Source organism: Sceloporus occidentalis, unplaced genomic scaffold, assembly GCF_023333645.1.
Source record: "Sceloporus occidentalis isolate IW3139 unplaced genomic scaffold, rSceOcc1.0.p SCAF_182, whole genome shotgun sequence".
NCBI lineage: Eukaryota > Metazoa > Chordata > Lepidosauria > Squamata > Phrynosomatidae > Sceloporus > Sceloporus occidentalis.
Genome location: NW_028317162.1, coordinates 214,134 through 239,155, shown reverse-complemented (window position 1 = coordinate 239,155; position 25,022 = coordinate 214,134). Strand labels below are relative to the sequence as shown.

Sequence of the window (25,022 nt, the reverse complement as noted above, 5' to 3'; positions counted from 1 at the left end):
ATTTTATATTCTTTCGAAAGCAATATTCCGCTTTAGGCTGTAAGAAAAGTATCCGTCTTTTCGTGCTCCCCTGTCTGAGCGCAAAAGGTAGGCACTTTGTAAGTAGCCCTGTAGGATCTGGATTAAAATGAATGAACTTACAAGCACCTCAATTTAACACCTAATGACGCTGTGTTGATCCGGCTCCTATTGCCTGTACATTGGGCTGTGTTGGTAGCCTTCCGATAATCTGCACGCAGTAATACCACTGACATCACCCTCCGAGACTGGATACAAGAGAGATGGACTTTCCTCTTTTCATATTTAGCTAGGACGCAGACTGTTTAGCCAAGTGGAAGCTGCAGCCTGTTTAGCCAAGTGGTAGCTGCAGCCTGTTTAATTGGCCACATCTAGGATTACAAAGGCTCTGTCCTTGCTTTTCAATGAACCGCGAGCTTCCAGTAACCAATTGCATAAGCCACAAAGAGCCTGTATATGATGAAACAATGGTCCTTTTGTCAACTTGCTTCTCAAATATTCACTCACTCACTTTCTCCTGGGTTTTTGCAGAAGCTCAACATTCAAAAGATGTTTCTATTTTTTGGGAATAGTCCGCTTTCATTATCCTCTTATTGCAAAAAAAAATTCATATATTCGCCTGTACTACCTCTCTCTCTCTTTCCTGTGTCTAGAAAATTGCAGGTGGAAAGAAGTAAAAAAAAAAACAGTTTGGTAATGTGATCCTTCCCACCTCCCCACCAGCTGAATTCTGCCCGTATCTTTTCCTTTTTACACCTGTATAAAATTACCTACTTCTCTGATTCCTGCAGTGCCTCTGTAGGTCACCTACTATTCCCCCATTCTGCTGCCCATGGTATAATCTCCTTAACAATTATCCTGATATTTTTTTTAGTTTAATCCGTTTAGCCTTGCTATGGCTCCCCACTGTGCTTTGTCTCCATCTGTCCGTAACCCCTACTGCTGTAAATCCTCGGACCTCCATGGTGCATCAGGGGAGCGTACATAGCATGTGCTGGGCACACGGCATGTCTCTGACTGATATCATCTTAATATTCAGAGGACAAAGCTGAGAAGTTAGTTCAACAGAAGTCCTTGCCAAGGCTGTTAAATGCAAAAGCACTGTCATCAAGGTTAAAGTCTCTACAATTGTGTTTGACCTTGAAAGCTCTCGGAGGTACTGTCAAGGTCGTTTGGTTGGTAACAGGCTTTGGAATCTCTGATAACACTGAAGTGCAGATTATACAGCATAGATAAAAGACCAGCTGCTTTTTTTTTCTCTTGAATAATTATGTTGCCTTCTAAAATGTTGTGATATTCTACTATAACAACTTTCCCATTGAGCTGACTCATCCTAAAAGGCAGATGTAACACATATAGCATGTGCCTATTTTTATTTACGTTAATGTTTTTAAGGGTGCCATAGTTATTACTTCTTTACTCAAACCCAGCCACTGCACCTAAAGAACAGGCATTGATATTTATCGAGATCCAGCTAAAGAACATACATCTTCATTAACGCGAGGTCTGCACAATGGCCAAACTCAAGTCAGTAAATACTGGATAGAGCATAGACACAACTCCACTTGACAACTGAACTTGTCTGAATTCCTCAGCAGCCAAATTCAGTTCTAAGAAAACAGGAGCAAAGTTTAGTGGAGCTTTTTTGAAGCTATGGAGATTGCAGCTAAGTTTCAGCCAACTTCAACAGAAGTCCAGTTGAAGTCAATAAGGGTCAAGCTCATCAGTTTACTCATAAATAGTAACTTGAAAGCATTTCACCCGTTTGTTGTTGGTTTGCCCCTCAGCCTAGCTATCTGACCTATTAATTAAACATTGGGATTTAATTTACAGACCATTCTTTGAGAACTAAACTTGGTGGGTATTCCCAACCTATCTCTAAATTACCAATGAAAAAACTATTTTAGGATAAAAGCCCTTGCGATGACTTGTATTTAGGGACTTCAGTTGACCTATACATTAGCTTTAGTTTACCTGTGTAATTGAAGCTAAAAACACACTTCATACAAGACCATATTATACTATAACCATTTCTTTGTCATGTTTGTGAAATTTTTGTTTAGTGATCCTACATTTGTCTATCTTCCTCCCACTGATTACACAAAAAAAACCAATACCAGACTAAAAAGACAGAGTAATCTGAAACCAAGGGACACCAATCTCTGGCAACAACAACAACTACAAAGGGGTGTACTGTTACATCTGTATCCCCACTTTACTAAGGGCACTTTTGGCTTATACCGCTGGGTCTTTATCACAGAGAGTAAACAGCATAGGCTCAGAAGGCTGAAATTCAAATCCCTTGCATTCTTCAATGTTTACCTACTAAAAAGAGATCCATTGTGCCAGAGCTTTTCCGAAATAACCTCATTAGCTTTGCAAACACAACTTTTGCTTTTTTACAGTTGGCATGTTCTAAGGCAGGTGACATTACTTAGGGAGGGCAGAAAATGTGCTTTAGATTTTTGTCCAGCTTTTTTTTATTTGGAAAAACAGATATACTGAGTGGATGGTTCTCTGTTATCTTCCATAGAAGATGTACCCAACAGAACACATATATATATATATATAAAACACACAGCAGAATAGATTGCAAAGGACAGTATGATTCAATAACTTGTATTCTATGTATTTAAATAAAGTAAAATGGCATCAACTAGAAACTAACTGCAGCAGATATTGATGATCAAGGAAGATTGATTGTATCTGTCTCAGAGTGCCTGTCACTTTTTGCAAGACATGGCACTTTTCTTTCTCTCTCCCCTAATGATAATGGGAGGAGGAACTGACTCTCTCCTGCTGTTGCTCATATCCCTAAAGGCAGAGGTTGTGTTTCAAGCTCCCCCTTCTCTGTTCCTGAAAATAAGGCCGTCAGCTTGGGTTCTAATGATTTTTTTATGCCTATGTTATCTCTTTACAGCCTGCGCGAGTAGATCATCTCTTACCTGCTCATTGGGTGTGCTTTACCTACTAGGCCCATGGCTGGTTTAGGATAACATATACCCGTAACACTTAATGTAACTAAGTGTGCAGCTGCAGAGAGAAGCTTCTGGGTCATTTTACCAAGTCAATTACGTGAAATATACTTTTTGCCTGAGGCGGATCTAAATATTTCAAACTGTAACAATGCAGTGGCACTTTTGTCAGGACCAAAAGAAAAAAATGGCTGTAAAATAGTTTTTACTTAAATCTCCAAGATTAAACATGTCAAAATATTCATTCAGCACGTTAATTTAAATGTCTCGTATCGGAGACGGATGCAGAGATGCCAACTTGCTTCTGAAGAAATCCAGTCATCTAGGACATAGAAACATTTTTTTAATGGTCAATGAACCCATGTCATTTGCCCATTTTTTTAACCTGTTGTAAGACCCCAAAACCTACGTGCTCTTGTTTTCAGAATATCCTTTTGTCTGAATATCAGTACATTACGTTTTATTTACAGATTTACAGTATTTTTTTAGCCTTTTTTCTGGATCAACAGCAGGGAGTGGGAGTTGATCTCGATTAACTTTTTTACCCAGCCTTGATTGCTGTGTAGATTATGATGTTACCACATCCAAGATAGTATTATGGAGTGAGCCGTGGATACATTTAGGCGAGGATTGAATTGCACAGCAATTATAGACTGACACTGGTCTCAGGACACAGCCTCCCGTCAGGATGCTGGCACACCTTGTGGATTCCACTGCACACTGCACCACACGTGGCCTACACACTAAATCACCCAAAGACAACATATTTTGAGCGTGAGAGAGTTGTGACCATGTAGTCGCCGCACGGGAACTGGGCTACTGTCTCTACTGTACGTAGGTTAAGCACAGAAAGACGTAAGCATATCGTGACGGAAGCCCTAAGTCTATAATTATTCTATACCAATAGATTATACTATAACCGCCCCAGGTGGGCATCTGTTCACCACATGTAACTCAATATAGTACTGGAAACCAGGACAATAATGGTACTGTCTCTGTAAACTATAAGAAATGTATCTATCAGGAAGCAAAAAATAAAAAAAAAATTTTGTCACCACTTTTTCTTTCATTTTGCTTGTAATAAGTTCAATTTCTGACCTTGGGCCATCCACATAGCTCATTTAAACTGATTTTTTTTAGAGTGTAAGGCATTCAAGGTTGTTGTGCCTAGGGTAGCACGGCATATCGATTTAGCTATTTCAGAAAATGAACTGTTCACCAAGGTGTATAAAAGGCCCAAATGAGTTCTGAATAGTGTTCTTTAGGCATCCTACTTACTGAGAGTCACATATTTAGCTGAACCGGGTAGGATCTCAGCCACAAACTCTGTAGTTCGTACTGAGTTTGCGTATATGATGTAGCTCTCCAACCACAAAGCGCTAGATTCAGCACAGCCCAAGTTTCCACATTGGAGCTTTGCAGAGCTGAAAGTGTTTTTTTTTTAAGTATAAAAGGAGTTCTAACTATGAAATATTTTTTACCCATGTTTTAATGGACATATACTAAAAGAAACAAATATATCTGCATTTGAATTTTTTTCTCTGGCTTTTTTTCATTCCACTAACAGCTGGTCTGCGAGAGCCAGAGGTGCCCCCAGGCTGTTACTGAAATGTTCCACCTGTGTCCTTGAGTGTAACCAACATGCAGACCAAGGAGATAGTGTTATCAGGTCTGACTTGAAAATACAGACATTGTCCTTCGACTGGCAAGGTGCCACCTGACACCAAAACCTGAAGGTTTTAGTACCAAGATAAGGATCCTAATTTGTACCAAAGGTAAAAATCCCACCCCAAATACAGAGGAGTTGTCATCTTTATAATGGTTTAAATGATTAAATTGATGTACTATAATTCTAACTTTTTGTTGTGATAGTCTGGGAGACACTAGCTTACAATTAGTTCCTATTGAAAACTCCCTATTCTCACCATAGCCAGAGCCAATCAGCTTCCACTAGAAGGGAGCAGTAACTTAACAGAAGGGAGGAATAATCATGCCGCTCCTGAGAACAGGAAGTTAATATGGCTCGTCCTGGGGTATACGTATAAAGTGCATTTCAATATATTTTCAATATATATATAATTTCAATCTGTTAACACCATTACATAGGTTTATTTCAGGTATCGAACTTCAGGATATAGAACTCGGGACAGATCCACTTTAACTATCACAGATTTGTTATGCACGCCTGGATCAAATTAAATTAGGTAAAAATGGCATCATAAGGTAGACTTAGACATCCCAAAAGGTCAGATTCCTTGTACATGGAAGGGAGCATATCGTAAAGCAGAGAACAGATTTTGCCAGAAGCACTGTGCAGGTGGCCTACCTTTCCTGCTAGGTGGCCACTATTCTTACCTTTTAAGGTCCTCTTAAAAAGAAAAACTGACAAGGATGCTTCAGGGGACATCTAGCCAAACCTTCAAACGCCCCACTCATCCATTTTCAAATAGGATAAGAATTCTTTTTTGTCCTTGTTACATTGTTTATCATGCTGACAAACTGTATCGCTCTTCTGTACTATATCAGTAGTTTATAATCTCCCAAAATAAGAAATGTAACATCTTTTTCCCTCCGTCATAACCTAACCTGTGTTTTTCAGAGGCCTTTATAGTTTTCGTAACTGTGTACTTAGCCTTTGCTAGTAGAGACCTGTCCCTGAGAGTCCACAGTCATTTCACAGATTTTATTTGCGAGGCAAACAATAAGCCACATTTTAAAAACTTACGGCATACTTTAAATTTAGGTGCCCACCTGGGCAAAAGTAGGACTGATTTTTTTAATATTACCAGGTCACCCGATTTAGGGCAGTTACTCAGCGTTGTGTAGGATTAGGTTTTCCTGTTGCTCAGTGATATACAAAGCATATACAAACCCTCTCAGGCTGTCCTCAATGAGAATCATGCTTTTAACCTGGCTTGACCCCTTTGAAAATAGGCTGCCCCCAGTCTGGCCCTGTTCAGCATGAGAAGGCCCTCCCATGCCGAGTCTACAGTATGATTAGGGGCCTCACAGAAAATTTGCCCTTATTTTTCCTTCCCTACAAAAGCCCCTGTGACCTGTGACAAATTACAGTAGTTTCTCCCTTATTTGTACATTTTACTGTTGACATTGTGTAACTGTTACATTTGAGGAAATTCCTCATTTTCCCTCTCTCTTCCTCATTTTATCTGTAACTTCTGCTGCCTTGTACCAAGTGGCTTCCAGGGACCCCCCTCATGTTTGCCTATTCTTCCTCTTAACGATCTTTTCCTATCTTCCTATTCTCCTCTATTATCTGCTGTGCAAATGCAGCAATCAATAAACAGAATGTTCTTCATTTGCAATTTATATTCATACTGTATGCATTCAGTTAAACATTTACTTAAAACCAAAAAGGGGACGCTCCCCAAACTACGAGGAAAGTCACACAGGATTTTGCAGAAGGCCTGCATATAAGTAGGGTTTGCTTAATCGTTTTCTTCAGTTCACTGCTAATTTTAAGGCAATTGGAAGGAGAATAGTTAAAATTAATAGTTCATTTTTAAGCACATTTCCATAACATCACAGAACAAAATGGAGGAAGTGTTCACGCGTTTGGTCTCTGGAATCTTCTTTACAATCAAGTGTCTGGTTCTAGAATTGAATTCTGAATCTGTTTACAATCTGGTAGGTCTAGAAAATATACAACGGATCCAAGGAAAAAGTGGGACACCACTGATCTAAATAAACATTTTAATAAGAATGTATTAAATAAGGAAACTAAATACTTGTTAATCCCTATACAAGCCAAGAGTGGGATTAGTAAGTGTTTCAATGCTGCTTATTTTTATTAGCTCCTGTGAATTGAGAAACTGTCAAAAGGAGATGTTTCTGCTTTTGCTACAAAGAAGCAAGACATTTTAAAAGTTCCAAGAATGTCGAAGGAGTTCAACAACATTGCGAAATACACCCCTAATTATGGTACTTTAGGTGTAGTACAACCTGTAGTACAACTTTCCAGATGTACAAAATTCCCTGTACCATACCTCCCAAGTGCCTCCATTTAGAGGGGACTGTACCGCGAAGAACCCAAATCCTTCTGTCCCTCTTTCCTCCCCTTGATGCTCCTCTTTTCTAGCAGCTCAGGATGTTTGCTGGGTATGTGGTCTACAGCCCTAATAGTCACAGAAATATGCATAGAAACCAGAAAATTTTCTTTACCAATTGAGCTTCTAATCAAGGTGGCCATTTACCGAGAAGACCCAACAATGACCGAAGGCGAATACGAAAAACTCCCTAATTAGAAACGGATGGAACCATAGGAGCCTTTGACCTGCCCCACACAGCCCTTACTGTTCCACGTGCAATTTGATAAGAGTACTTCACATTTGAAGCAAAGAACGCCTTAGGCTAGGAGGACCAGATGGACCCTTATCAAAGATACAGAGCAAAGTATTTCAGTCACTTAACAGTAAGACATTTAAAGGGCTTTTCAATTGTATTTACATCTAAATGAGCAATATATATATATATATATCTAGGATGGCTGCTCCTATGGTATATAGGAGCAGCCATCCTAAATCCTGATTCTCATAATCTGCATGGTTATTCCATTTTAATAAATGAGTTTGGCTTTGCTAAAACCAATGAAGGTTCTTTTAAAAACACTTGCAATAAGTTTCTACTTTATGGGGGTCACATCGATGAATATGGCAACCTGATTCATGTAGTCCCTTGTATCGCCTCAGTGTGCTCTTGACTGTACGGCCTTTAGAAGACAGGTATTGTATTTAAGTATCACAATGACACTGTCAATATTAAAACAAGTTGTTATTAAGAAATCCACATGATAACACGCCCAGGCAGGAAACACCCTGACAGCGTGCACTTGTTTATTTGTTCCGTACAGATGCTTGTGGGTGCTAGGTGTGTGCCTGAAAGGGGAGGAGACCATAAGCGCCACGTCTAAGCACCATATATGGACATAAAAGCAGCTCCTGCTCAGGTGGCCACACCTCATGTACAGGCCCTGATTTCATCCTCAGGCTAATGACTCAGTGCTGACATAGAACCTTTTAACAAACAGCTCCTGATTAACCCTTTTGGTCTTATAGGCTGTTGTCCTTATCGAATCCTTTGTCAGACAGAGAGCACTTTATTGATTTCCAGCGGATTTCCACTATTCTACTCGTAAAAAATGGCTGTTATATATTCTGCCTCTTTTATTCATGTCGGCGAGAGATTAACGGATACAAAACGCTCAGAAAACGTAAAGTTACTGGGCCAGGCAGTGAAAGCCCTATTCTGCAAATGATAATGGCTTTCAGAGTGGGACCTTTACAGACGTGTTGTAAAAGTATACGGCAACCACACTGTTCCTCTTTTGTAATGCATTGCATTGGGGAGTCAACAAAGAACCAAGCCAAGAATTCTAATGTTGTTCTGCTAAATAGGTCACAAAGTCACATAAAAAGTCTTGGTAAAGGTTCATCTCCAATCAAACCCCTTCCAGCAAAAGTATCTGTTTGTGGACATTTCAAATGTTAGGAGGTAGGTGGTGGGCGCAAGCTTGTTAGTGTCGAGTCCAAACCTGACCTCACCCATTAGGTGAGCTGGATTTGCACTCTAGAAACTGAAAATGGAAGGAGAGGAGGCATTTTCAGCCCATTTCTGTCCCCTTCTGATGAGCAGGGCCAAGCCTTGCCCAACCTACCAAGTTCTAAGCATAACTCAGATACCATATCCATACAGCTCAGATACATGCCATCAAAAAGCACTATTTTATACACAGAGATTCAACATTTTCTGCTTTCATTAAATATATAAAGAAAGTGACAAAAGATCTTGACTGTACAATGCAAGCGAAATAAAATACAGACATTATTATTTATTGTTTAATGTAGCGTCATCAGATTCCGCATCGCTGTACAATGCGTAGACAGGACATAACAACAAGTATACGACAGGTGAGGAGGCCCTTGCTCAAATGAGCTTACAATCTAGAGACATCTAAGACTTAGATGTTTATAAAGGTATAAGGTATGTCGCTTTTTTCATTCCTTGCAAAAAAAGTCGACACTTTAGGAGCGACGATTTTCCAGCTGGATGAACACAGTTATCGACTCCCATGATGCGCAACTAGAAAAAGGTCTCAATTAAAGATTAGGTTGTCGGCAACTGTTGTGCCAGAAGAATCCTCGGCACTAGCGTCCAGGAAGACATACTCTTCTCACAGCACAATAACATATCCACGCCCTGGTTTGAGATGATTACTGTAACAGGAAACACAGTTTCCTTTATCTGTGCAGACACCAAAGTTAACCCCTTTCACAAGCTCCATCTGACATCCTAGAGGTTTACTATACAGGATACAAATACAAGCTGAATTGTATAGGCCATATTTAATTATTGAAAAAAGCCAGGTGTCCTGTTTTTTAGCTAAGTACCCCGAGGCATATCTGTCCCTTTGTGACAATGACAGCTGTCCTATGTGCTAGCAATCTGGGGCCTCTAAGGGTGTTTTGGTGGGTGGCTGGCTGGCTATGGATCATGGTCTTGTCTGCAAGAAAGGGGGGAAAAAGCAGAACTCATGAAGAAGGAGGGTGGAGAGAGGCATTAAAACACATTAGCTTTGCAAATTCATGAATGGTTTCAACATAGGAAGAGAGCACTGGTCTACAACGATTAACTAATCTTTCTGGCTGCTTAAAAAGATGCTACTTAATATTGTCAATCAGATGTATATATTAATGTAGCATAACCAGCATGTGATGTTCATTCAAATAATTTAAATTATTATTGGTCTGGGTACATAATACATCAGATCAACTAAAATTGATAGCAAAAGAAAATGTGTCGCTTGAAAGATATCTAAAGCCCCTCTTTGAAACCCGAGTCCTTGTGTCCCTCTTTTCTCCCCTGATGCGCCCTCTTTTCGAGGAGCTCAGAATGATTGATATGAGGGTATCCCAGGGTTCTAAAAAGTAGCAATAATGTGTCTAGAAACAACAGGACATTGGTTTATAAATAAAACTGTTAACATAATACATTGTTCTTCTAATGCCTTACATAAATAGTCTTTGAAAGGCTTCACCTGTGGCCATGCCTCTAACCACTCCCTAAAGTGTGTTACTCTTTGGCTAAATGAGATGTTACGAGATATGAAACATTTTTAATTTAGTTTCATGTTGTTTTGGGGTTTAATGTATTTATATATATATATATGCACAGGAATGATGTTCAGTGCCCTAATTAATATTTTAATCCATGTATAAAGCACCAAAATGTGAGTGTTTTATTAGAGGTCTTCAACTTTTCACTTAATGTAAGAGTGAGCACCGGGTTACAGTATTTCTTTGCTCCCCACCCCTGTAACTAACACATTAACACACACACACTTGCTCCAACACCCACTAACACTATGCACTAATACACACTCATACTAGTGCCATACACTTAGACATACATACACACACTCTCTCTCCCAACTAACCCTAGGCTCACCCCTGACACACACTTTCACGCTTAGCACCATACACTAACACACATAGACATTATCTCCCCCTCTCATTCTTTCCCCCCTTTTCTCTCTCTCTCTCTCTCTCTCTCTCTTCTTGGGCCTGGGAACCTGCTGTGGCACACCCCTGACTTGATGAGAGCTAGTTATGATTTGTGTACAATGTCAACATATAATATAAAATTAATTGAAAAGGGTGCTAGCCTTATCTGCCTATGTAGTTTAAGTACCATTCCATTTGTAAAGTAGTGTGTGGATGATCTGCCTAGCGGGAGTAAATCAAGTCCACCCAATTTGCTACCATGTTCTCTCGATTAAGTTGATTTCATAAGATGGCATTTTAAAGCACATCTCTGTTTTCCTGGCTATGAAACATTTCAAGATATTTAGTTAAGCTTAATTACTGGAACCATCTATTTGCCACCATCAGCGTTTCACTACAATAGAACATTTGTGATGGGCTATTAAAGAGTTACTATGGAGAGGGTCACTGTCAACTCATTTAGAAAGCTAAATTCTAGAAGTTTTGACTTTCATTTTCTGCATCTGGTGACCCAGACAGTATACAGGGAGTAGCCCTTTGGCACTTGCGAGGTTAATACCAAATATGGTTGTAGCAGACAAGAATAGAAACCTAGGTGCCATCAACAACAGATAATTACACTGAGTCACCTGCCTGCCCTGGATCCAGGGTAATTTAGATGCCCTGTCTGCTCACTGATGCATTGATTAGTAGGTGGAATCATAACAGGGAGCAGCTCTGAAATCACAGGAAGAGGGACCTCAGCGAATGAAGATTTGAAACCAGTTCTGTATCGGTGCCAAACAGGGCGGTGGACTGTATCTAAGTGCACATTCAGCTTAGAGTTTCAGTCTCGTGGCATGGAAGCAGGCACAATGAACATGCCACCGGAAACATGTGACGATTCACTTGAATCTGCATCATTAATTCTCTGTAGGAATGTAAAGAGGCTTTATTGAGAGCATATGACATTTTGAATGTGTAATATAGATGTGTGGGCTTGAAAAGAAACTACATTAGGTCCTAATAAGTACCGGCTGCTAACAAAAGGGCATTATTACTGTATTGGAGAACTCCATATGTTGGACCGAGAGAAGCACTTCTTCATCTAATAAGTATAAGTGAAAGTATGTGACTGTCAGCCTCGAAGGGTTAAAAGCTATGCAATTAATCATGTATTTCCGATGCTATTAGTACTATTCCCAATATTAAGCACGCATGATCTGTTTTCATTTCTATTTAACTGTAAATGCACATCCAAGCAGACAAAGTAGATCAGAGTTCTTGTTTCCACTGGGAAAAAGAAGTATTAAGAATCCAAATGACAGGGAACTAAATTATGGCAGCCAATCCATGCTCCTTTATGGTTAATTCACAGCATAGAGTGCAGAAGTGATTGGACATAGCCCATTGTTCCTTGAGGAGGATCACAGCCACATGGATATAGCCATTGGCAGTTGCCTAAGTTGTCTTGAGGTTAATGTATTTAGGAATGCCAGTGTAGTGACCTGCCAGCTGCAATTGTATGTTAGCTGATGTACTGCAGCGCATGACTGTCCTAGTAACCGTGTTTAGGATGTTAATTGGCAGGACTGCAAAATTAGGGTTATCCAAGATCCCAGCACATTTAGGACCTATGCAGATTACATAGTAGTTGACAGCAGATTGGAACCAATTGGCCCATCATATTTCTTCTTACCTACTGGGTGCTCACAAACTTTAAAGTACCGTATTTGCTCGATTATAAGACGAGGTTTTTTTCAGAGCAAAACCTCAAATAGGTCTGACTATGAGACGACTAAGATCCAGATCCCCCGCAGCTGCAGGGGACCTGGATCCTCCTGTCCCCCCCACCCGCGCCCCACTTACCGGTACTTCTGAGTCCCCGGTGTTGAGCTGGGGCAGCGTGGTAGATGTCTACGCGATTCGTGTAGACAACTTCCGCTGCAGCAGGAAGGAGGCGTGGCTAGCAGCGGGGGTTGTCTGGTCCATCACGCAGACCTTCCCCGGCTGTCAGAGATCAGAGTTCCCCGCACCGGAACTCTGATCTCTGACAGCCAGGGAAGGTCTGCGCGATGGACGCAGACAACCCCCGCTGCTAGCCACGCCTCCTTCCGGCTGCAGCGTAAGTGCGTGGGATCTACACGCTGCCCCGGCTACATGACAGGGAAGTCAGAAGCACCTGTAAGTTTGGGGGGGCGGGGGAGTGTTAAATGGGGGGCATAAGGCATTTCTGGAGGCAGAGTGCTCTGTGAAATGCCTTTTAACCCCCTTAATGCCACTCTGCCTCCAGAAATGCCTTTTTAACCCTCTATACGCCACTCTGCCTCCTGAATGCCTTAAACCTCCCTATATGCCACTCTTCCCCATAATATGCCTTTTAACCCTCTAAATGCCAGAGTGGCATATAGGGGTATAAGGCATTTCTGCAGGCAGAGTGGCACATAGGTGGTCAAAGGGCATATGATGGGGCACAGTGGCATATAGGGTTAAAAGGCAGATCATGGGGCACAGTGGCATTTAGAGGGTTAAAAGGCATATCATGGGGCACAGTGGCATATAGGGGGTATAAGTCATTTCTGGGGCAGATGTGCATAACTGGGGGGCAGGTTGGAAAATAGAAGGAAATAAAACCAAAATATTTTTCTCAATCATAGCTTTTATTAAAATAAAATAGTTTAGATGAATTAACATTTACTGGTAAAACTTTTTTCCTATAGGGTCGTCTTATATTCAGGCTTTTTCTTTTTTTTCCCTAAATTAATATTCAGATTTGGGGGGTCGTCTTATAATCGAGCAAATACGGTACAACTATATTGGTGACTTTTCAACCTCGTAGTAGCCCTTTCCCGGGACACCTGAAAGTGTGTGACTTCACTTGGGCCCACAAAGGCTGGCAGTGATATGACTTCACGGAGTGTTCTTTCCAAATAATGCCCCATCTTTGCCTTTTTTTCACCAGTATCAGTCATTGCACATACAGCACCATCATCCATAACCAGGAAGCCTGCCAGGGCAGTCAACCAAGGGGACCTAAGCCTGGCAAATTTGGGATTGTTGGCAGCTATGTGAGGAAGTTCTGAGTTACTGCCAGGCAATACGATGGCTGCAACATCCTTTAAAAATGACAGCCGCTTATTGCATGTCTTCCTGTCCTATCCTCTACATTACTGTAACAAATGCACTTTAGGCAGTGAAGAATACACTTAGGCAGTGAAGAATAAGGTTAGAATTCACAGACTGCACAGTCTCTAAATTGTAGGTGTTCCGTTCATGGCTTCCTGTAGAAGTTAATATAATTAAAACTTGCTATAATTAAGACTCACCCTTGGGAGTTAGTTTCATGCAATAGCAACCCTGCAATTGTAATATTCCTTCTGCAAGGTCTTGGTAATAGAGTACCATTCTCTCTAGAAATGGGGGAACTGCATGTAACCTAATGCACTTACGTACGGCTGTCCCTGCATAATGCGTATAGTTCAAATGTTTCACCTCCTCTGCAGACTCCCAGTTTAGTGAATAAACTCCTTTATGGTGATGCCTTACAGCCTATAGGAGGAAATTTTGCAAGAGGAAGTCAGCTTTTCTTCATCTATGAGCAGAGGCGTATCTACTGAAAATAGCGCCTATGGCAAGCACTGAAATTGTGCCCCTGCCCAAATATCTAAAACCCATTTACTAGCCCCTGCTGCCCACATATATATAAATATTAGTCCCTGCTGCCGATAGCAGGTATAGATCAACAGACAAACCCAGATCAATTGAAATTCATTTGTGATCTCAGCACTGAAGGAATATATACCCTCCCCCCAACCCACTATATATCCTCCCCCCTACCCACTATATACCCTCTCCCCCCGCCCACTATATACCCTCTCCCCCCCTACCCACTATATATCCTCTCCCCCCCTAGCCACTATATATCCTCTCCCCCCTACCCACTATATATCCTCTCCCCCCCACCCACTATATGCCCTCTCCCCCCTAGCCACTATATACCCTCCCCCCCTAGCTACTATATACCCTCCCCCCCTACCCACTATATACCCTCCCCCCCTACCCACTATATACCCTCCCCCCCTACCCACTATATACCCTCCCCATAGTTCTCTCACCTTGAAGTCCAGCGACGGGAGCACGATGCTGCTGTCATCCTGCACCGCTTGCTGGTGCCCGCTGCTTCACTGCTGAGCACCGTAATATGACGTCATATTTCGGCGCCCGCGCAGTGAAGCAGCGGGCACCAGCGAGCGGCTTTTAAACACTGTCTTCTTTTTTTGATGCAGGGGAGAGCGAGGGGCGCTGAGCGGTTGCTAGGCTCCCCTCTCTCTCCTCCGCATCAAAAAAAAAGACGGCGTTTGAAAGCCACTCACTGGCGCCCCCTTCAAATGGCGCCTATGGCACGAGCCATAGGTGCCATACCCTAGATACGCCTCTGTCTATGAGGTTTGATTAAATGTGTTACACGTAGACCTTTTCACTTAGTGTAGTGGTAGTGGTAGCTCTTTGTGACCCTTAATAGACTATTACTCCTATCATCCATACTCAGCCTCCGATGGGAATTGTTCCGTCACATATGAAATGCTACCCGAACTGTCATTATGATTGTCCACTAGATCTGGGTTTCTCAGAGATTGTGAAAAAGAATTCCTAACCAAATATAGGCCAGATGAATTTATCCAAATAAAGAAAATCCACATGGGATCCTCTGCCAGGGTTCATCCCCCAAGCTACTACCCCCACCGTAGAAATTTGTACCTTGTTCCCTACAAACAGAGAGCATTTCAGGAATTCCTCTAATGCAAACAATCTACAGAGATGTTTTCGTCAGTGCAGCATATTTTTGAATTATGTCATTAATCACATCCCCTGTTAGCCTGTTTCCCAGCCTTAAGTCAGACCTATTCTGTTCTAGGTACGCCTCTGTATGTCCCCACCAAAGCGTTCTACGCCAGATCTCCAACCCAGCACAGCTCGGCCGGCTATCAATGTTTTAATGGCCAAGAAAAAAAAAACGTTTAACAGATTTCGTGCACTTTGATGTTATGGGTGTTTTCTCAAAGTCAGAAGCTGGCGTGATCATTCCTGTTAGGCAACTGCTTATAGATGATACATAACCCTGTTTACATCATGCATGTTTGGCATATTACAAGCACAGATGACCCAATACCTAAACTCACCCCCCCCATCAGTATTCCAGAATATGTTGTAGATGCACAGCGTATGATATCACACATCTTTTCTCAATGTAAACTCACCCAAGATGAGCGGTCTAACTATGAAACAGATAAAATAATTTTTTACTAAAAAAGAATTGTGACCACCTGATGTTCTGATACAACCTGCGGGTGTTTTTATCCAAGCCCTTTCGTTTGGCGGGTACAATGGCCAGTGTGCTCACCTGATTATTCAAATCGCAGGGTATTTAAACGTTTGTTTCCATTTCTACTTGGCATTTGACCCACTGAAATCTCTGGCTACTACCTGCTGTGCCAAGTCCATGCATTACCATATGTTGGGTTGCTCCCGACCTCTGCGTACAGCTGCTATGGACCCCGTGCTGCCCTCTAATGCCCCCACCATTATTTGTGTGCAGAATGGAAGCAGATACTCCAAACTGGTGTTTCTGTCCAATTATGCTTCCGCTGTGGAATTCTTGACAATTGTGTTTTATCGCTCCGCAGCAGTAAATGACTGTTACATTACTCCGCACAAATCAGGCACATTAATAGAGATTACATTCTGACAACTAACCAGTTCATGACACACATGGTGTCCAGCCTTGCCTAAGACACCAGACAAAATATTCTTGCACACTGAATTGTACGGTGAAGTGGCATATGCACCTGGCCATCACAAACTGGGTTTTCTGCATGCAGTCTTTTCTTGACCGACGAGTAACGTATCCACTCAAAGAAGATCCTCAGCTAATGCCAAGACGCAAATAAAAGGTACTGCTAGATGTACCTTGGTGCCTTTCTGTGGTCTCAGGAACCCCTCCAGCTAATAATTTGTGATACCATCAGGTTGTAGGTTTTCCAGACCTCCCTTTACGACAATATCTTAAGGGACAATGCGGCCTGTTGGGTTACGTTATTTCCCATGAAGCCCTGCAGCAAGCATCTGTCATTAGCCCCCTCTTAAAGTGTTAGCTTGTCATTCCTACCCAGCACTACAAAAGGAATGAGTTTCTAAAACATTGCTGCCATAGCAGGGAACAATGGCTCTCACACTGAGCACTGTCCTCGTCAGGCATCTTCATTAATGAAAGGTTAAAGGAGGAACAACCAAGAAGTATTCCCCTTGGATGGTTCCTGTTTAACAATGGGCTGGGTCAGATGAGCCTTTTTATGTCCCGACAAGCCATTCTACGAGCTTTTTAGGAGTTTTATAAGAGATACCGCCCAATAAGAGGACATTAAAATACAGCTTCTTCATCCCATCTAAAGAAGAGACCACCGAGGTCACCAAAGCTTGTGTAAGGTTACATCTCTTTCTATGCTGGCCCAATAAAAGGTGTCAACGTTTACTAAAGACCCCAACTTTGGTTAACCTGTAGAAAAAGCATCCTCGTAGCCTTCAATTATTTTAGGCAACGTTCAGTTCCGTCATTCCTATTGGTCTCTCCAGGGTTTCCTTTGTACTCATATAGTTACAGGAAATAATACTAGTGATTCTTTCATTCTTTTAACAGGAAACAAATTGTGTGGGTTTTTTAGGGGGCTACACATTCCCTTAACTAATAAAGCCAAGATTCAATATGTTTTGTAGCCGTCGTAGTGGTTACATTGTTCCTGGTAAACAACACATACATTAGCAGCAGGTAGGCAAAGCTCTACAGCGTAGAATCCAGCGTAGGAACTAAACAATACAGGCTGGGGAACTGTGGAACAGGATATCATGGGCTAGTGCACACAATAAAGGGTTTCATCCTTGGGAGTGCCAGAAACAGGAAGAAGTCTTGGGTGTCTGGCACACGAGGGGTTAAAGCCTTATCTCGTACAGCTCCTTATTAAACCAAATGAATAAAATATATATATATATATAAATCTCATTCCTTACAGTAAAGCCCAGCAGCAAACTGCACCCACCCGTCCACATGTGCGTGTCACAGTGGGTGGCAGATTGAAGTGGCACACTTACTCAGCCCCGCGTCTGCACAGTTTCCTGTATCCTGCTAAAGCTACATCCCGCCCGAAAAAAAGAGCCCCCCGCTCTCAATGATTGTAGGTTATACTTCCCATCACAGTTATGTATATCGCCAGCAGATTCCGTAGCGCTTACAAAGAGGATAATGAATAAAAATCACATTAAAGCGGTACAGAAGGAGAAAGGGGCCCTGGTCTTGCCATATAAGACTTCATCGATAAAAACCCGGACACGATTGGTGAATTTGGGCTATGATTGCAATCTACTTCTGCGTGAGAGAATGACAATTTTGTCTTCTTTTTGAGGAAGGGGCCCACCCAAAGGGACACGTGCCGGGGCCCCCTTTATCATGATCCTGGGGATGTTATTTATTAACATTTATTAACGTCTCTCCACCAAATGTATCGGTTTGTCTTAGTCTGTCAATTCTTGTCTTGTCATATCCCTTGAATTTATGTATTGTATTAAGCGCTGCGTAAACTGTTGGCGCTATATGAATAAAGGATAATAATAATAATAATAATAATAGTTACCCAGCAGATTTTAAGCCCATAGGATGTCGATAATTAACATTTTCATATAAGCGCGTACTTTTATTCCTTTATGAATTAACAGCGTCATTTTATAACAATAGGTCTCAGTGTCGTTTGTTAAGCCCAATAAATAATACAGGGTGCTGGTATTAGGGCTGCACCCTCTCCCTGTCAGTATCAGGGCCGTTCACACACCTTCCTTTGCTCATAACCTCAAGCAGCTTCAGGGTTCCGGGAGGCAGGACCCTTCACCCCGGCCACGCCTCCTCCCCCCTCGCAGGCGGCCAATGGAGCAGCGTAGTTCTGAAAGATGCCCATATTTGGAGATCTTCGCTGTTCACGCTGGAAGGGCGGATCTTTTTGCTTTCTGCTTAAATAGGATAGCGGCCGCATCAGCGGTCTCATTCAGCCGCCGGCAGAGGACTCGACAGCACTTCTTCCCCTCCTGTAACCTTCAGCGCTTTATTTCTTTCCTCTAAGGAAACCTCCTGCTTCCAGGTAAATAAAGCGAGCCTTCTTTACTTTATTTTTTTTGCGGATATCTGCGTCTCTCGTCTACCTTTTCGAGGCTGGTGTTTCGGGACTGGTCGGTTTGTACCTCGGTGATTTCTAGCCGGTACTCCTGTGCCTTCCTGGATGTGTAGAAGAGGTCACTGGCGGGGCTCTGCCTGTTATTTGGGGTGTTTAACGCTTGTTCTCTACTGCTTTATGGGGGCTCCAAATACTGACAATGAATAGGATTCTGTGATGGGTGGCTGCATGGTAGTGCAATGGTTAAAGATGGGTGTGGCTTTGGGGTCTTTAGGCTCGTGTTCTGAATGTAGTTTTAATGGTGGCTGTTTGGGGCTTGTTCTGTTCCTGTGTATTGGGGGTGCAGTTCATGGCTTATCCCCCTCCCCTTAAGAGTCACCCAATTGGGGGACTGGATTAAAGCTGCAAGGTGCACTTGGTGCTGAAAAGACGGTGATGGTGGAGCCTGTCCTTGGCTCATTGGGCAGGGAAGGGGGTGGCATGGCGGATGCTTTTGGTGCCAGATACAGCAGGGTGGGGCGGCTGGGGGCTTTGTCTGTGCGGCAGGGGAGTGGAGGCCCCAAGGGGAGGTTTTGCGCGGGCTGAGGCGCCAGGCGGATAGCATAAAGGGTGGGGGGGTATACAAATTAGTCAGGCACTGACATCATTAACTTGACGCATACCCCACCCCGTTTCCTCTGAGCGTTTGGCTTGGTCTGCTCTGTAGCGAGCGGCAGCCACGCCTTATAGTTTAAATTGAACTTGGTGGGTTTTTTTTTTTTTTTTTCCCCCTCGTCAGGCGTAGCATGAGCCCTGTCTCGCTTCCATATATGGGAATGGCTCAGCTGATTGGCTGGGTGTGTACTGATGCAGTGGGCGTATGCGCAAACGGCCGGCATGGGGGGGCGGGCCTGATGAACTGTCGTTTCCTGTCATGACTAGTGGAGAGCAGGGTGGGGTCTGGCCCGGAGGCTTTCAGAGCTTGGTTGAAGATGGCCTGCCCGTTGGAGATCAGGCCTCGGGTGGTAATGCGCAGCCTCCTGTCTGTCTACAGTCGGCCACTAACCTGCTAGTCATAAAGTCCAATAACTGTTGGTGGCCCAAGGCTGACAGAGCTTTTCATTAACCCTTAATGGAATCGGGGCTTCTACCAGGAAACATGGTCCCATTGAGGACAATAATGCATATTTCTGTGGGTTTTATTAATGTATTTCTGCGCTCTTGTATTACAGCCTTTAGTTTCATTATGTAAATATTGCTATATTTTACCCTTTCAGCAAACAAAATGGCAGATGAAGAGATTGCAGCTCTCGTCATTGACAATGGCTCTGGTATGTGCAAGGCCGGCTTCGCTGGCGACGATGCTCCCCGTGCTGTCTTCCCCTCAATTGTTGGACGCCCAAGACATCAGGTTTGTAAGAACATATTAAAACAAACTAATGTATTAAGCCTAATGTGCCACAAGGAATAACGTCCTTTATTTCTAAACTCAGGGTGTGATGGTTGGTATGGGTCAGAAGGACAGCTATGTAGGTGATGAGGCCCAGAGCAAGAGAGGTATCTTGACCCTGAAGTACCCCATTGAACATGGTATTGTCACAAACTGGGATGATATGGAGAAGATCTGGCATCATACCTTCTACAATGAGCTGCGTGTGGCCCCTGAGGAACACCCAGTCCTGCTTACAGAAGCTCCTCTGAACCCCAAAGCCAACAGGGAAAAGATGACCCAGGTTTGTATTTAGTGAATAGGCTGACCACATTCAGGGGTAGCCTTTTGTAGACTTCATCCCTTTTTTATTTCTCAGGCTCAACCTTTCTTTCAATATTTTCAGGGCTCTGTACCTCTCCTGGCATTTCCCTCCTGAAGCCTCAGGTTTCTGTTTCATTGGTTTATTTCTGCCTGTTCTGTTCTTTCTACACCTAACTTTTGGATTTTTATGCATGCCTGCATGGTTTGGGGTGACCAGTATTCATAGAGCATCTAGTAACATTATTTTATCCTTTAACAGATCATGTTTGAGACCTTCAACACCCCAGCCATGTACGTTGCCATCCAGGCTGTGCTGTCTCTGTATGCCTCTGGTCGTACCACTGGTATTGTGATGGACTCTGGAGATGGTGTCACCCACACAGTGCCCATTTACGAAGGTTATGCCTTGCCCCACGCTATTCTGCGTCTGGATTTGGCTGGCCGTGACCTGACAGACTACCTCATGAAGATCCTGACTGAAAGAGGCTACAGCTTCACCACCACAGCCGAGAGGGAAATTGTGAGAGACATCAAGGAGAAGCTCTGCTATGTTGCTCTTGACTTTGAGCAGGAGATGGCCACAGCTGCCTCATCTTCATCCCTTGAAAAGAGCTATGAGCTTCCTGACGGCCAGGTCATCACCATCGGAAACGAAAGGTTCAGGTGTCCAGAGGCCCTCTTCCAGCCATCTTTCTTGGGTATGTAGCTCTTAATGTGTGATGTTAAGCTTGGTCTCTTAGTCTGGATAAGCAAAGTCCCTTTAAGACACTTTCACTGTCAAGAAGACTTACAGTACCTTTTTGCTTGTAGGTATGGAATCCTGCGGCATCCACGAGACCACCTTCAACTCCATCATGAAGTGTGATGTTGATATCCGTAAGGATCTGTATGCCAACACTGTCCTGTCTGGAGGTACCACTATGTATCCTGGCATTGCTGACAGAATGCAGAAGGAAATCACAGCCCTTGCACCCAGCACAATGAAAATCAAGGTGAGCTCAGATTCACTATGCCAAGATGCTTGTGTACTCCTAAACCCTACTTGATGTACTAAATGCCCCCTTCTTTCTTGGCAGATTATTGCACCACCTGAGCGCAAGTACTCAGTCTGGATTGGTGGCTCCATCCTTGCATCCCTGTCCACCTTCCAACAGATGTGGATCAGCAAGCAGGAATACGATGAGTCCGGTCCCTCCATTGTTCACCGCAAATGCTTCTAAATGGACTGCTAGTGGATGCGTTGCATTTGCTGCGTGAATTCTTCAAAGTATTAATTTGCCTTGGCAAATGTGTACGCCTCATGCTAGCCTCGTGAAACTGGAATAGAGCCAACTTCACCACGAACTTGCCCTGGGAATGTGAGACACTTCCTAAAGTCACTTTTTCTGGGGGGGATTTTCTAATGCAAGACTTGGACCTGTCTCAAAATCATTCCTTTGGTGTCAGCGATAGCGTATCATACCCTGTACACACCTCTGATACAAACCCTGGTTGGCATACCGTCTGGGTATCCCTTAGCTAAGTTTGTTTTTTGCGTAGAAAGAAGCATTTCTGTGAAAGGCTGCCGATCTGCAACAGTGTTGTGAATGACACTTCTCCCTAACAATAAAGTAGCTGTCTGGGGAGAAGTTGACATTAGAGCTGTGTACAGGGTATCCAAAGTTAGGCTTCCAGGTATCAAAATAGCGCTTAATATTCCAGAATTTCACGTTGGAGGCTGGTAAGTCATGAAGGAGTTGTCACTTCTGTCTTGCCACTTTTCCTTAAGTCAGGAAAATGTGACATCCAGGCCTTAGAATCAGTTTGTTTTTCTGTTAACCCGGCTTGTATTCCCAACATTCACCATGGGTCTGAAGAAGTTACAAACCTTATTGCAGTTACACCTGTAAATTTATACATCCAAGTTTAATTTATGTAAATTTTTTTTTTTGTACGTTGCCTTAATGTTCTCACATGACAGTAGAAAACCAAAATTTGCAAGTCATCCTGCCGTTGAATTGTAACTCCCGGAAACACTTCATTGTGTAAGAATAAAGCGCTGCAGTAATACAACTTTGTCTCGGTGATTTCTGAAAATCCAAAAGGTTAAAATAAAATACCAGTTCTCCAAAGAATGTCATAACATGACTTCCGATTGCCTACGTCATGAAGTAGACATTCAAAGATATCTACATCAAATAGATGCAGCCAAGGTGCCCCTTAATGCACTTGTGGAAGGTGATCAGTGCAGCTGGAATTGCCCCAAGCAGAGGGTAGGTTCTTGGTAGTCTATTGGGGATTTGCTTATATTCTCCTCCTTCCCCCCCCCCCTCTCACACTTCACATGTATGGTCTACCCATTTAATACATTAAAAAAAAAAACCTGTGGGCTGTCGATAGAAATCACCTGGTGATGCAAAATGATAAAGTGGTGGGTGACTAAGTAGCTCTAGTTTCATATGCCAAAGTTTGACCGTCACTGGCCAGCTGGAAGTGCTGCCCTTGGCTTTAAATTGAGGGTTTTTTTGTTACCCTTCCTGAATTGGCTTCATTAGCCCAGGGTGTGGGTTTTTATGCCATGTTCATATACAGCCATCTGAAACAAAACTACACCTTGGTATTTTTATGGCTATTTCAATGGCTGTGAATCGCAGATTAGGAAAAATCTTTACTGCTTTCGGTTGCAGGTACCTACAGCCCATGGCTCGATAAATCGTAATCTGAGTCGATGGTTTATATTCCAGCGTTAAAACCTCTCCTTCCTATTCTCTACATCAAACAAACGAGGTGGAAACCATAGCCGCGTTACACAGCCTGTAATTTATAATCTGGGTCTTGCTTTAATGGTGTTAATGCTGGGGATGGGGCTCTTGATACTAGGCGGTGGTTGAAGAGTTAAATCCAGACCGTATGGGGCTTTTGTGCCGGGCTGTGTGGCTGACAGGACCCCCCTTGTTGATTCAGCAAGCAGCATCCTGGGACTCCTTTGTCTTCATATAAAGGGGCTGCCTCGCTTGCAGGTCCTTTAAATGCCAGATGTCTGTGTGGCCCCCTCCCGAGCGGATCTACAGCCTTGGCACACATACCAACCCCATTCCACCAACACCCCCCCCCCCCCCCATGCGCAGGATCATTACCTCAGCAAAAAAACCAACATGTTTGTACTCGCTTTGCACTTCACACAAAAGCAGCTGGTAATGGGGTGGTAGAGAATTTAACCCATTTTTCACCCCTCTGTTATGTAGCTTCTATGAGGTTTGGGGGGGGGGTGGGTTTAAGAGATTACTATACAATTATAAAAGTACATATAGAAATTAAATCCCAGTGGGGATTTATAAAACCATTCCAAACTCGTTTTCCTAGGGCTTCTAGCAAAGGCGTCAATGGGAATGAATTCAACGCGTGGCCCCTGCTGATGAGCTTTATGGGCATTTTAAGGTAATCTCGCTCATAAGCGCAATCAAATTTGTTTAGCGGGGGTTAGAAATTTAAGGGGAAATGCGGTTTTGTAGAGCGCATACAATGGGATGTTTTTCTGTAACATTTAGTTTATCAGCCTCACAAGGAGATGCGCCGATTGTGGAAGGGATCATTTGCACGTGGCAGGACTGCATTGAAAAATCAATTTAAAGGGAAGCTTCCGTTATTTTGTTTTCTTTTTCCCCCCATACCCAAATCACTTAAAATACCTTTAAACCATAGTGTAGCTGTGGCAGCTGTATAGCGGCTTTTTTGTATGTTAAAGGTATGTTCTCTTCGACTAATCTACTGTAAAAAAATAAAATAAATAGAATGCCTCAGTCTGAGTTACCAGAAGGGACTCTGACTTATTAAAGATTACAGGGTCTTTGTTAGCATTACAGTAAAAACTCGGCACGGTGTGGTGCTCGAGCTTGGAATGAAACCAAAATGTCACATGACTGACAACAATGGCCGCCTCCAGATACACAGTCAGGTAAATTACTGGAACAATGTGAACCCAAATCCCAGTTCTCTTCAGAACCGACTATGAGTATTAAATATACATGATAAAGAAACGCTTGTAATAGAACTTAAATATTAATCTTAAAAATGGGGACGAATAACTAGTAATAGTAATAAACAATAGTGCACAATCTTTTTTTTTTAGGTTATTACATTATAAGTCTGACATCTCACAATCGAAGGCCATTGCAGTTCCACCTCCAGCCAGCAGGGGTCCTCGCTCTGTATTTTGTGTGCCTCAGAGAAGAGGGCGCTCTGTATGTTGGGGCAAACAAGCTGAAAGTACCTCAGGAGCTGCTGACAGAGCACACAGTAGGTATGGACAGATTTTTATAGCGCCGAAAGTATGTGCAGTTCTTTACAGGGCCATGAGACAGGGTGCATATACATCCCAAGTGTCCCTGTTTAGGAGGGAAAGTCCCTCTTTAAGGACCCAAGTCCCTGGTGCCCCCCTTTTTTTCTAGGACCTCATAATGTTTGCTGGGCATGAGGGCATTACAGGGTTTCTGTGGCCTAAACATAAGGAAATATGTATAGAAACAGCAGAAATAGGATTAGAAATTAAATTGTGAAAGCAAAATACATTATTCCTCATTTTAATACCTGTCATATAAGTATAAATCAA

At 42.8% G+C, this 25,022-nt stretch overlaps 1 protein-coding gene across 4 annotated transcripts; it reads left to right on the top strand.

Moving 5' to 3' along the window:
- Positions 1-19,966: 19,966 nt before the first annotated feature.
- On the top strand, positions 19,967-21,654 carry LOC149278714 (actin, cytoplasmic type 5). 4 transcript variants are annotated; one of them, XM_089501782.1, is made up of 5 exons: positions 19,967-20,092; positions 20,304-20,414; positions 20,694-21,132; positions 21,245-21,426; positions 21,511-21,654. In XM_089501782.1, the coding sequence occupies exons 1-5, from the start codon at positions 19,967-19,969 to the stop codon at positions 21,652-21,654; spliced, it is 1,002 nt and encodes a 333-aa protein (XP_089357908.1). The 4 variants fall into 4 exon arrangements, with proteins under 4 accessions (XP_089357908.1, XP_089357907.1, XP_089357906.1 ...); XM_089501781.1 differs by having other exon boundaries at positions 20,199-20,414; XM_089501780.1 differs by having other exon boundaries at positions 20,175-20,414.
- The last annotated feature ends 3,368 nt before the right edge of the window (positions 21,655-25,022 follow it).

What these genes read in the sequence shown, in the direction of transcription:
- LOC149278714 (XM_089501780.1), top strand. Translation starts at nt 19,967, where the DNA reads ATGGCAGATGAAGAGATTGCAGCTCTCGTCATTGACAATGGCTCTGGT. An exon ending in TTGGACGCCCAAGACATCAG is followed by an intron (nt 20,093 to 20,174) that starts GTTTGTAAGAAC and finishes TTCTAAACTCAG; the next exon opens with GGTGTGATGGTTGGTATGGG. An exon ending in ACAGGGAAAAGATGACCCAG is followed by an intron (nt 20,415 to 20,693) that starts GTTTGTATTTAG and finishes ATCCTTTAACAG; the next exon opens with ATCATGTTTGAGACCTTCAA.